Genomic DNA, 14,171 nt, shown 5'->3' with positions numbered 1-14,171 from the left:
AGGCCAATTATAGTGTCTGTCTTTACAAAAGGTAATTTGTTGGCCAGCTATGTGGGATTGGACCGTCAGAACATGCTAGTTAAGCATATGCCGAGTTACCCGGAATAAAGATTCAATTACACTGAACAAAGCCCAGGATACTCCGCTCACAATATGCAGGGGCGGCCAACTCCTGTCGTCAAGGGCCACCAACAGGTCAGGGTTTAAGGCTATCCCTGCTTCAGCACAGGTGGCTCAATCATTCGACAGCCACCTGTGCTGAAGCGGGGATATCCTTAAAACCTGAGCTCCTGGTGACCCTTGAAGACTGGAGCTGGCCGCCCCTGATGCAGAGGAATGGGAGCGCCTAGCGATACAATATACAGAAGCGCGTTGTTCAGAACATGATCTCCATTGGCGTCCTTACCAATCACCACGTGGGGCTTCTTTGCCAGCGCCAAGGCCTGTGACATCATGTCTATGCCACCCACGATCACAGCTGAGCGACAAGAGGGGACATGAGAGGATGCACCATTAGTATTCATGCTGAGGACACGGAGCTCTTCACATTACAACCTACAGAGAGGCCCTTACTCAATATGCTGCGAGGTGGCTTCCCGGAGCTGGAGAAGAGATTAGCTCCATTCAAACGAATGGGATTCAAACCTTCAGAACAGCGGAAGAAACTGGGACTGGTTGAATAGGGGCCAGAAATGGTTAGTGATGCAAACATCAAGGTATGGAAGTAGTGTGAGTGGCCACGCTCGGGATTTAACTCCCAGGAGTGCGAGTGGCCACGCTCGGGATTTAACCCCCAGGAGTGCGAGTGGCCACGCTCGGGATTTAACCCCCAGGAGTGGATGAGCCTGGGTTGCAATCCCAGTGTTAGCTGTCTGTGACCCCGCGCAAGTCCCTATCTCATGGTGTCTCAGCTCTACGGGGCAGGGACTCCCTGTGCAGAATGCCATGTACAGCACTGCGTATACTACATGTTATTTACATCATCAGGTTAAGGTTTGATGATGTAGCAGATATCAGTTCTTTTTCTACCCCAAATCCTTGAATATTCAGGTTTTGAAACCTTATTACACAAATCTGCATCTACAAGGGACCCCAAACCTGCTGTATACGCACTGTTGTCACATGACATCATGGCTAAACTGCAGACAAGGATTCTGGGTAATGACATTGAGAGCGCACAGAAAGTCTCCCCTTGTAAATTCCTATCCATCTTAACAAGACAACCCCTCCCAGTGCCAAAGTGCACTAATGACAGTGACATGTTTAAAGGGAGCGATGCCTTTTTATACCAAATCTGACACCTACACATATGTAACTATTATGTAAACACGGGGAGATGAGACTTGGGAGGGGGTTTGATCTCCGGCTGCTCCCTTCTGTCAGACGTCACTGTGCGTTCTACAAGAGTTTGCACAGGCAGAGCCCCCAGCCCCCCCCCCCCCCCCCCTTACTGGCTCTCTGATAAGGATTGGGGTGGGATAAAGGTAATGGAAACACTTAATTGACAAACACTCCCATAATCAGAGGCTCTAAAAAAAAAAATAATTCCCCCCCAAATAAGAGTATCTAAATCTTTGCTATTAGCACGGTTAGATTTGTTAGATTTAAATTTTTTACAAAAAATTAAAAAAAATGTAAACCGGATTATGGCTAGCTACATGGGATTGCACCATTAGGTGGGGATGTCTCCATACAGCTTTTGCTTGGTGCAGCTTGCACACTGAACTCCAGAACGAGGAGACCTCTTTGGGTGCGGTTTGACCGTGGCCACCCATTCTGCATTGTGAAATTGGCTGCAGTGACCTCGACCGCAAATTCCCCAAACTCACCGCTCTTGACTCCGATGGAAGAGCCAAGAGCCTCGAACTGCTCAGCGATTTGGAAGGCCAGTTCTCGGGTCGGGGTGAGGACCAGAGCGTAAAGCCGCTGGGGGTTTTCCAGCAGCGTCTGCAGGATCGGCAGAGCGAAGGCAGCCGTCTTCCCCGAGCCAGTCTCGGCCAAACCGATGATGTCTCGACCTTCAAGGGTGGAAAGAGGAGATGTGAAGGCACTGCACGCACAGGTCTTGGGGTACAGCACGCACAGGTCTTGGGGTACAGCACGCACAGGTCTTGGGGTACAGCACGCACAGGTCTTGGGGTACAGCACACACAGGTCTTGGGGTACAGCACACACAGGTCTTGGGGTACAGCACACACAGGTCTTGGGGTACAGCACACACAGGTCTTGGGGTACAGCACACACAGGTCTTGGGGTACAGCACACACAGGTCTTGGGGTACAGCACACACAGGTCTTGGGGTACAGCACACACAGGTCTTGGGGTACAGCACACACAGGTCTAGATTTATTAAGTGGTACTAAGCCATAAGGCACCTTAGGGCCCATTCAAGGGGGTGGAGAGTACAAAGCAGGTTGGGGAGGGAGGGGGGAGAATAGAGCAGGTTTTGGGGTAGATTACACACACACACATTTGTAAAATACAGTGATTCTCAAAACTGAATTAAAAAGAACTCTAATGTAAAGTAACTGCGCAACCTTCAACACAAAATATATCATAGTAAAACAAATAGATATATGAATGTCTACGCTTCATATACCTGTGGATCTGTTGCAGTGATACACAGGAATGTTATTCTGCTCTTTCAAGTATTAGATCTTTCTTTTATAAAGAGAACTTTCTAGGACGGGTACATTTCCCTTTAAAGGATGAACGGGGAATGAATGGAGCGATTTATGAGTGCAGGTGGCACAGCAATGGATAGAACCCACACACTCGCATATTCACATACAAGATAGAAGACATGAACAGGCTTGACATGACTTAGCACTGCTTAGTAAACATGGCACAATCGGTTTTGGGGCGGTTGGTCAAAGCTTACATAGTTACTTAGTTACATAGTTACATAGTTACTTAGTAGAGGAGGTTGAAAAAAGACGTACGTCCATCAAGTTCAACCTATGCTGAATTTAGACAACAGATACTTTATCCTTTATCTATACTTACTTTATTAATCCAGAGGAAGGCAAACACAAACCCCCAGAGTCATATCATCCAATGATATCTCATAAGGGGAAAAATAATTCCTTCCTGACTCCAAGAATTGGCAATCGGATTAATCCCTAGATCAACATCCTTCCCATGTATACTTATTTGGTATATCCCTGTATACCTTTCCTTTCTAAAAAGATGTACAACCTGTTTTTGAACAAATCTATTGTATCTGCCATCACAGTCTCCATGGGTAATGAATTCCACATTTTAACTGCCCTTACTGTAAAGAACCCTTTCCTTTGTTGCTGGTGAAATTTCCTTTCCTCCAACCTTAAGGGATGGCCCCAGAGTCCTTTGTACTGCCCTTGGGATGAATAGTTCTTTTGAAAGCTCCTTGTACTGTCCCTGAATATATTTGTATATAGTTATCATATCCCTTCTTAGACGCCTCTTTTCTAATGTAAATAAAACTAATTTCACTAGCTTCTCCTCAAATTAGATTGTCCATCCCCTTTATTAATTTTGTGGCTCTTCTCTGCACTCTCTCTAGTTCAATAATGTCTTTTCTAAGGAGTTGTGCCCAAAACTGTACTCCATATTCAAGGTGTGGTCTTACAAATGCTTTTTAAAGGGGCATAATTATGTTTACTCCCCTTCCCTCCATTGCCCATTTAATGCAAGATAAGATCTTGTTTGCCTTTGCAGCTACTGCTTGACACTGGGCACTATTGCTAAGCCTGCTGTCTACAAGCACTCCTAAATCCTTCTCCATCAAGGAGTCCCCCAATTTATCCCCATTTAATTTGTAAATTGCCTTTTTATTCTTGTTTCCCAAATGCATAACCTTAATTTATCTGTATTAAACCTCATCTGCCATTTACCTGGCCACGTTTCCAGTCTCTCCAAGTCCTTCTGAAGAGAAATTACATCCTGCTCTGATTCTACTACCTTACACAATTTAGTATCATCAGCAAAGATGGATTCTTTGCTCTCGATGCCAACCTCAATGTCATTAATAAAGAAGTTAAAAAGCAGGGGTCCCAGTACCGATCCCTGAGGTACTCCACTCACGACTTTAGCCCAACCTGAAAAATCTATAAGGGCGGGTTAGGACTAGGTGCTCTCCCACCCTTCTGGGAATAAAGCAGGGGGTCTCGGGAGCTGAACCCTGGTAATTTCAGCTCCGGAGACCCACACCTCGAGATGGGGCGCCTCTGTAGGTGCCCCCCCGTTAACATTCCTGGCGGGATAAACGATACGGAGACTTCACTCTCCCGCAGCATGGGAACCAATAGGAAGACGCAACGTCATCCGGGGGATTTAAGAGCCAGGAAGTACCAGCAGCACCTTCAGAAGCAAGTACCCCGTAGAGAAGGGTCCCCGGAGATCAGATTAACGCGGTTCAACTCCGGAAACCCCCTGCTGGGGCGAGGGAGAGAGAATACAATTTAGCATGAAAAGCGCCTTTAAGCACTTTTCTTGTTAAATTATTTTTTTTAACGAAGTATAGACCGAAATATACAATGTTACTACATTATCTAGCAGCAGACACTGGGGACACGGCACTGCTCAAGAAACTCTGTGAGAACTTCATATTCAAATCTTACTCTTTCAAACGCCCCTGCTGTCACCAGAGGGTCCCTGTCACCAGAGGGTCCCTGTCACCAGAGGGTCCCTGTCACCAGAGGGTCCCTGTCACCAGAGGGTCCCTGTCACAGGCAGAGCCAGAAATGACCACACAGGAGGTGACCGTTGGATGGCAGAGACACGCAGGACACTGAACATGGCGGCACACAGAGCGGAAACCCCGACGCCCGTCACATGAGGTGACAAAGCAGCACTACAGGTTGCATTGCCTGCTTTGTTTGTTTTGTTATCGGATTATAGTAGGGGGTCTCCGTAGCGTGTTCATTGCAGCTCTAGGGACCCCCTGCTTCCTGAGATACCGGTGTCGTTATCTCTCTGCAGCCAAGGAACTGCGGGCCTAACGAAATGGCGGCTTTAAATGTCCCGCGTCTTGCAGGTCAATAGGAAGCTGTGACATCACTTGTGGCTTCCTATTGGCCCGCGTGATCTGGGGCTTTAAACTCCACCAAGATACTGGCATGCCCTACGGAGGGCAAGTATCACCGGGCCCCGGGGCTGAAATGAATGGGATTCAGCTCCGGAGACCCCCTGCTTCAATGCTAGAACATAACAAAAAATAAAGAAATGCAACCTGTAGTACGGCTTTAACTTCATTATTGCGTTCATATTCAGACCTTTAATAGACTACATGAAACACACAAGGTTATTACCTGAAATGAGAACAAAGATTAACGTTTTTCTTAACGGGTTGTATCCCGACTAATGGCACGTAGCCCCTTCTCGAGTTGGCTTACCCACCGGGCTTCACTATCAAACAGGAAGCATGACTTTGGGTATGATATCGCAGCAGCAGAGGGTCTCACCTTGTAGGGCCATTGGGATGGCCTCAATCTGGATCTTGGTTGGATATTTCCATCCTAGCTGCTCACAGGCCTCGCACAATACATCTGTCACCGCCTAAGAGGAGTATACAGATCAGACATGAGGCGATAGTGGTGGTTAAAGCAATTCACCTTGCCCGCTCCCCCTTTTTTTACATAGGTGGGAAGCAGGGGGTCTCCAGAGCTGAACCCCATAAATTAAATATCACCGGGGACCTCCTGGCTCTGAGATACTTACAGGGGAAGCTGCCGCCGGTTACTTCCTGGTATTTAAATCCTCTACATCACATGGACCAATAGGAAGCCACGGCAGCTTCCTATTGGCCTCCGTAACGCCGGATATTTAGAAGCCATTTTGTTTCCCTCGAAGGGGGAGCTATCAGTGACACTTTCACTGGTAAGTAGCTCGTGAACCAAGGGTTCCTGGGTAGCTGAAATTAACACGGTTCAGCTCCGGAGACCCCCTGCTTGCCACCCACGCTGGTCCTTTAAAATTATGATGTCCCATTAAAGGGGAAGTTCTGCCAAGGACGGAAGTGAACCAAGGACAGTGACAGGTTTAACCCTTTGGGTGTGCCATGATGTAGCTTCCAAGTCATGAGGTCTGGCACGTCAGGGACCCAATGATGCACTAGCTACGTTACAGGAATCTTGCCTGTTTGCTATGGGAGAACATGCTCAGCGCGATTTACATGGAATGAGTCTTCACATCACATCACCAGTAACAACCCAAACACAGGACTGCGACATGCAAAGGATTAAGGTGGTTCAGTGGTTAAATTAAGCAGATTAATTTAAAATAAATAAATATTTCATTGTACAACTACAAGTGCTGTGTAGTGTTAACTCTGCTAGTAAATAAAGTTTGTAAACACCCTCAAACTTTATCTAATGCTTTTGGTGAGAACGGTTTGCCAAGCACAGCAAGCCTTCACTGTGTGCAAAGTCGTTCCGGTACCACCATCAGTGTCAGACCGATAAACTGAAGCGGTGGACCTGCTCAAATTCATTTCACAACATACAAATAAGTGAGACAGTTCCTTTACGGATGATTAAAAGGAGCAGAACATGTTGGTTTAATAGGTGGGAAGAAGGGGGAAACAGGTGTTTACAGGATGGTAGAGAGGGGTCTATTTTTATTTTAAAGGGAAATGCTTCTTTAAAAGTAGATGTAAGAAGCTGTCCAAATTAGCTGTGTAATCGGCTTCCTACTTTAAAGCAGCAATCCTGCCTTTCTTTCTTTTTACATAGGCATGAAGCAGGGGGTCTCCATAACTGAACCGCGGTCATTTCAGCTCCGGGGATGCCCTGCTTCCCGAGATACTGACCTCCGGAGGGTGTGCCGGTAACCGCTTCGGCCACGCTGTGTGTGGGCAACATACCGGCTTAAATGCCCCATGTCACACGGGCCAATAGGAAGCCGTGACGTCATCCCCTGCGACTTCCTATGGGACCGTGTGACCAGGACCCTTTAAACCAGCGGATCTGCTACCGGCACCCCCTATGGAGGTCTGTATCTCGGGGAACGGACCCTCGTTCATTTCAGCCCGGGGGGGGAGGGGGGGCTGAGCCTCGTTCATTTCAGCCCGGGGGGGGGGGGGGGGTCCGTTCCCCCGAGATACAGACCTCCATAGGGGGTGCCGGTAGCAGATCCGCTGGTTTAAAGGGTCCTGGTCACACGGTCCCATAGGAAGTCGCAGGGGGTGACGTCACGGCTTCCTATTGGCCCGTGTGACATGGGGCATTTAAGCCGGTATGTTGCCCACACACAGCGTGGCCGAAGCGGTTACCGGCACACCCTCCGGAGGTCAGTATCTCGGGAAGCAGGGCATCCCCGGAGCTGAAATGACTGCGGTTCAGTTATGGAGACCCCCTGCTTCATGCCTATGTAAAAAGAAAGAAAGAAAGGCAGGATTGTTGCTTTAAAGTAGGAAGCCGATTACACATCTAATTTGGACAGCTTCTTACATCTACTTTTAAAGAAGCATTTCCCTTTAAAATAAAAATAGACCCCTCTCTACCATCCTGTAAACAGGTCATGGATACACTTGAATAACTAATTATATATATAATTAAAAAAACAAATCTCAATGGACATACTGGTAGTAAGTAACATTACTGTTACATCCTGGCACAGGACTCTACTTTTCGAATAATACTTGCACAGACTTGTTGGTAACGCTTAGTACTGCTATACTCCCATCATATACCGGCTGGGCATATGGCAGTTACCTCCCTGTGTATAACACACGTTCTTACTTATATCTTCTCTTATAAGTCTAACATGGCAGCGTACACTCCAGCACGATTCTCACAATACACAGCTTGCTGTGCCAGTCACACACACAAGGGTCCACCACTTATAAGACATGCATTATGGGACTCACTAAGGCAGACTACCCACATTTATCTATACTACCCATAGACATTTTAGTGGTTATACAGCATTTATTACGAGTACCCACCGCTAGCTGTCTGACTCCTCTGACCCCAACCGTAACATCAAAGCACATATATCCCGTACAGTATTCGCAATTGTCATCACCAAACCTGGTGAAGGCAGGCATAGAATGCGGCATGGTTAGCTATAGGATATATTTATTGCTCAATAGTGGTACAGAGAAGGAGCGCCTCAGTGAGTAAAGACACTGACTGGCACTGAGTCTGAAGCAGGGTCAGCTCCTTGGGGAAGTCACTTTATCTCCCTGTGCCTCAGGCAACAAAAACAGATTGTAAGCTCTATGGGGCAGGGACTGTGTCTGCAAAAATGTCTCTATAAAGCGCAAAGTAAAACTAGCAGTTCTATACAAGAACAATTATTAATTAAAAACAGGCAACACTGTGGCACCATGAGGCGGTAACATACATACATTATAATTTGGGATCTACACTGGGGATATACAAAAACAAAGGGTTTTACTGGTCCCAAGGTGAGCGTCAGAATAAAGATCTCGAAATGGCTCTGCTGCCTTATTTAGGCATCGTAGAACTACTTTGTAATGTCACTGACTGAGGAGCACAAGATCTGGGGATGTTTCAGCCAGAGAGAATGTGTAAAAAGCAGAGTTAATGAGTCAGCATTAGGTGAAACCTTTTTTTTTTTGACCAACCATCAATATTATAAGACGAGCTTTCAAGAGTTCTCTCTTCCTGAGGTCAAGCAAATAAGCTGCTCCATCCGCTTTGCAAAAAATCCTCCAACTCTTAAACTGCTGTCACTTCCTGTAGAGGAATTCACCCAGGAGTGATCACGATTGTGGCGGCAGAAATGGAATTGAAACAGTCGGACCGATCTGACCCTAAGGAATGATTACGTTTTCAGCACGTACCTGGTGCATCATAACGGTCCCTGGCATAACAAACAGAGCAATGTACCCCTAGTGGTACCCACGTGATGCAGGTGGCATGATGTACCCCTAGGGGTGCCGGCACACATGTAACGCAGTCACCATGACGTGCCCGTGTGATGTACCCCAAGGGGTGGCCCCGTGATGCCGACAGCGAGATGGGCATCTAGTGGGGCACGCTTGTGACGTGCAGACAGCGAGATGTGCACCTAGTGGCGTCCGCGTGTGGTGCGCAGACAGTGAGATGGGCATCTAGTGGGGCACGCTTGTGACGCGCAGACAGCGAGATGTGCACCTAGTGGCGTGTGGTGCACAGACAGCGAGATGGTCATAGTAGCGCACGCGTGTGGCGTGCAGACAGCGAGATGGGCACCTAGTGGTGCACATGACGCAGACAGCGAGATGGGCACCTGGCCATACACGTACAAAATAGTGTGTATATGTATGAAGCAAAAACACTGTGGGGCAAAAACGAGGGTGTATTACCAGTGACCAATACTAGAGGCCGCACTTGACAAATACACAATGGATAACTAGGTGATGAGCAGAGTGTACAGCACACTGTGTACAGCACACGAGCTGGTTACACGGAGAGTAACTACACTGCTGCTCCACCTGCAGGGCCTACCTCTGCAAGCCGGTCCCACGGCCCCGATCCTCCCCTCACCCGTTACCGATCCTCACCAGGTCACGGAAGGTTTTCTTCACCTCGTCCTCCTCCACTACTGCAGCATCATCACCACCATGCTCCTCCACTGCAGCATCATCCCCATGCTCCTCCACTGCGACATCATCATCATGCTCCTCCATAAGCGCCGCCATGTTGGAAGGATGCCTCGCTTCAGTGACGTCACGCGAAAGGCAGGACGGGAAGTGTAGTCCCGGGAGAGCCCGTTGCTGTTGGCAGCCGCTGAGGCGCAAGCACAGAGCTCGGAAGTGCAGCGCGCTCTGTCGCAAGGCATGCAGGGAGATGTAGTTCTTGTGTGCGCGCTTCTTCAAAGCTTTATTGATAAACACGAACATTACAAACCCTCCCTGGCAGGGCGGGCGTTGGAGTCCAGTGTGATTCCTATTGAACCTTCATTCAGTAACTAATGACATGAAATAACAGCAGCACCGCTTCACACAGTGCCGCCTGCACAGCCCTCTCACTCGTACTGAGAGGAATTGGGTTTCATGCGTTCCCATAGAAATTCCCCCATACAATTCAATGGAGTTTAACACTTTGAAGTCGCAAAAAAAAAAAGTCGATTTACGTCATTTTTTTTATGGCCAAGAACTACTAAATGCCGCTCATCCTGCGTGGGGTGTTTACTTTGCGCAGTTAGAGACAAAGCAGTGTGTGTATGTACATCTTCCGTTATATAGCGTCATCAAGGCACATAGCGCTTCACTAGGGTCTCCGGGTGGCTTCTCCAAAGATACCGGACACAAATGGTGAAAGGAGCGACGAGTTCAAGGAGCATGCATGCTCTCGCTCCGTGCTGTTTCCTCCTCTCTTTGGCCCCACATTGGATGCATTACCCAGCAGTCTCCAATCAGGATGGAGGAAGCTGCACAGCTCCCTAGCAACAGCCCTGCTCGGGGAAATCCTGTGGCCACCCAAGCCGGTCAGGTCACTATGTCCAGAGAGGTAATACCGGTATACGCATACACGCCCAGAGAGGTAATACCGGTATACACATACACGTCCAGAGAGGTAATACCGGTATACACATACACGCCCAGAGAGGTAATACCGCTATACACATACACGCCCAGAGAGGTAACACCGGTATACACATACACGCCCAGAGAGGTAACACCGGTATACACATACACGCCCAGAGAGGTAATACCGGTATACACATACCCGCCCAGAGAGGTAATACCGGTATACACATACACGCCCAGAGAGGTAATACCGGTATACACATACACGCCCAGAGAGGTAATATCGGTATACACATACACACCCAGAGTGGTAATACCGATATACACATACACGCCCAGAGAGGTAATACCGGTATACACATACACGCCCAGAGAGGTAATACCGGTATACAATACAAACCCAGAGAGGTAATATCAGTATACACATACACGCCCAGAGAGGTAATACCGCTATACACATACACGCCCAGAGAGGTAATACCGGTATACACATACACGCCCAGAGGGGTAATATCGGTATACACATACACACCCAGAGAGGTAATACCGGTATACACATACACGCCCAGAGAGGTAATACCGGTAATACACATACACGCCCAAAGAGGTAATACCAGTATACACACACACACGCCCAGAGTGGTAATACCGATATACACATACACGCCCAGAGAGGTAATACCGGTATACACATACACGCCCAAAGAGGTAATACCGGTATACACATACACGCCCAGGGAGGTAACACCGGTATACACATACACGCCCAGAGAGGTAATACCACTATACACATACACGCCCAGAGAGGTAATACCGGTATACACATACACGCCCAGAGAGGTAACACCGTTATACACATACACGCCCAGAGAGGTAACACCGGTATACACATACACGCCCAGAGAGGTAACACCGGTATACACATACACGCCCAGAGAGGTAACACCGGTATACACATACACGCCCAGAGAGGTAATACCGGTATACACATACACGTCCAGAGAGGTAATACCGGTATACACATACACGCCCAGAGAGGTAATACCGGTATACACATACACCCCCAGAGAGGTAATACCGGTATACACATACATGCCCAGAGAGGTAATACCGGTATACACATACACGCCCAGAGAGGTAATACCGGTATACACATACACGCCCAGAGAGGTAATATCGGTCGGTATACACATACACGCCCAGAGAGGTAATATCGGTCGGTATACATGTACATGTCCAGAGAGGTAATACCGGTATACACATATACGCCCAGAGAGGTAATATCTGTATACGCATGCACGCCCAGAGAGGCAATACCGGTAAACACATACAGGCCCAGAGACATAACACCGGTATTACACATACATGTCCAGAGAGGTAATACCGGACAGTATACACATACATGTTCAGTATTACCTCTAATTTGTTACTTGACAATGTCCAAATACAGTCCGGTTCAATCCTGGACACCTGGCAACTCTACGCTTCACAGTAACACACGGGACATAATAATATATCACTGTGGGAATAAGCGCTTCGGATATGAAAGTAACACTAGGAAAAAGCGTTGCTGACCCGTAGAGCTTACAATCGAAGTGTCTAATAGTAAATGCCAGTCACACCTGTGTGTAAAAAAAAAAAATTGCAAACTATTTTTTTGGCGCAGGTGGAGAAAGGGCAGGTTGGTATTTCATTTAACCACCAGCGCAATTTCAAACAAGATTTCCGTACTCCAATTTGTAAGATGAGAATTTGTAAATGATATTTTTAAACGCGTATTGTCTCCGTGGTAACCAAAAGCGTTGGGTGTGTTTTTACCATCTTCACCTAATCTCTTTTCTCGTGCTAAGACTTTGTGGTAAATATGCAGGGATATTGTTGATCAGTGTGATTATTAATACACCTCAATGCACTTGTGCCTTACGTCACAAATCGAAGACGGGTGCGCCTCAACCCTTAATGAGAAAATACGGATATATTATTGTGTACAGTTTCCATATACAGTATTACACATTTTGGGGCAACATTTTCGAAAATGGCGTATCCTGCCTTCACCACATGAGAAAATATCTATGGCCCACCGTCCAACGCTACCTGTTTAGCAGGTCCACTTATTCATGGCCTGTACCAGGACAATTCAGTAGCGTGGTGCACTCACGTAAACATGATAATTGCCACCGGTGGTCAGCAAACGTGTTCCCGCAAAGTTGATCCCACCGACCGTCCAAGAGAATAAAGTTGTCACTCAAATGGTCTTTGTAGAAAAGTATCAGAAAGATTTATTGATGGTAGATCCGCTTGAGGAAAGCCCGCAAGAGCCGAGTGAAACGTCGATCTGCCATCAACAAATCCTTTTGATACTTTTCTACAAAGACCACTTCTGTACCAGGACAAACCAGATGTGAGAGAGCCATGCAGCCCCCCACTGACACTCTCTCCTGAAGCCGAGAACCTCCAGCTAATAACAGCAGTTGAAGATCCATAACTGGTTGTCTAAATGATCAGCGTGTTATAGGGATGTTAATACCACTTCTATTTTATGTATCTATTAGTATATACAAAGACAATTGCTTTATTGGTAAAATGATTTTGATATTTAATATATTGCACGTGTTATGGAGCTGCTAATTTGATAGTAAACTTCTGTATCTCAAATTGACAGAGGAGCTAACATGTATCTATGTTAATTTACCTAAAGTTGGAGGGTCTAAATCACAAAGCGTTTGTGTTTTTATTGAAAGTTTGAGAAAAAAAACTTAGTCAACCTCCAAGAACTGGAATCAGTGAGATGTGGTTGTTCTAGGCCAAGGGCGGCAAACTCCAGTCCTCAAGGGCCACCAACAGGTCAGGTTAAGGATATTCCTGCTTCCGCACAGGTGGCTTAGTCAGTGGCTCAGCAATGACAGCCACCTGTGCTGCAGCAGGGATATCCTGAAAAACAGACCCGGTGGTGGCCCTTGAGGACTGGAGTTGGCTACCCCTCTTCTTGGCCAAAAATGCTACTAGCTGACATCTACTGACGTCTATAAGACTGCTGATGTTAATAACCAGGGAGATTTAATCAGAAATCAGTGAGGTTGACTTGTTTCAGTAACTCAGGCCAGAGATACATGCGAAGAGATGCATAGGATGTTGTGTTACATAGTAGATGAGGATGAAAAAAGACGCGTCCAATCAAGTTCAACTGATGCTACATTTAGACAACAGATACTTTATCCTATATCCGCAACTTACAGTATATTGATCCAGAGGAAGGCAAACACAAACTCCAGTGACATATCATCCAATGTTTACTTATTTGGTATATCCCTGTATACCTTTCCTTTCTAAAAAGATGTCCAACCTGTTTTTGAACAAATCTATTGTATCTGCCATCACAGTCTCCATGGGTAATGAATTCCACATTGTAACGGCCCTTACTGTAAAGAAACCTTTCCATTGTTTCTGGTGAAAGCTCCTTTCCTCCAACCTTAAGGGATGACCCCGAGTCCTTTGTACTGCCCTTGGGATGAATAGTTCTTTTGAAAGCGCCTTGTACTGTCCCCGAATATATTTGCATATAGTTATCATATCCCCTCTTAGACGCCTCTTTTCTAATGTAAACAAATCTAATTTAGCTAGCTTCTCCTCATAAATTAGATTGTCCATCCCCTTTATTAATTTGGTGGCTCTTCTCTGCACTCTCTCTAGTTCCATAATGTCTTTTCTA

General features: G+C 46.8%; 1 protein-coding gene across 3 annotated transcripts in view; it reads right to left on the bottom strand.

Annotated features, from left to right (window-relative positions):
* Positions 1-9,676, bottom strand: part of DDX47 (DEAD-box helicase 47) — a 35,725-nt gene extending 26,049 nt beyond the window's left edge. Inside the window, exons 1-5 of one of the 3 annotated variants that reach the window (XM_075573862.1) lie at positions 9,608-9,667; positions 9,494-9,577; positions 5,445-5,538; positions 1,830-2,018; positions 407-478 (exon numbers count right to left, since the gene is read on the bottom strand). In XM_075573862.1, coding sequence (XP_075429977.1) covers positions 407-478; positions 1,830-2,018; positions 5,445-5,538; positions 9,494-9,577; positions 9,608-9,631 — 463 coding nt within the window. In that variant the 5' untranslated portion in view covers positions 9,632-9,667. Of the gene's footprint in view, positions 1-406; positions 479-1,829; positions 2,019-5,444; positions 5,539-9,437 lie in introns of all 3 variants that reach the window. The other 2 variants (XM_075573861.1, XM_075573863.1) reach the window with 2 other exon arrangements.
* Positions 9,677-14,171: the final 4,495 nt, after the last annotated feature.

This window comes from Ascaphus truei, chromosome 17 (genome assembly GCF_040206685.1).
Source record: "Ascaphus truei isolate aAscTru1 chromosome 17, aAscTru1.hap1, whole genome shotgun sequence".
Lineage (NCBI taxonomy): Eukaryota > Metazoa > Chordata > Amphibia > Anura > Ascaphidae > Ascaphus > Ascaphus truei.
Note: the sequence above shows the minus strand (reverse complement) of the source record. Positions and strands in the feature narration are given on the sequence as shown.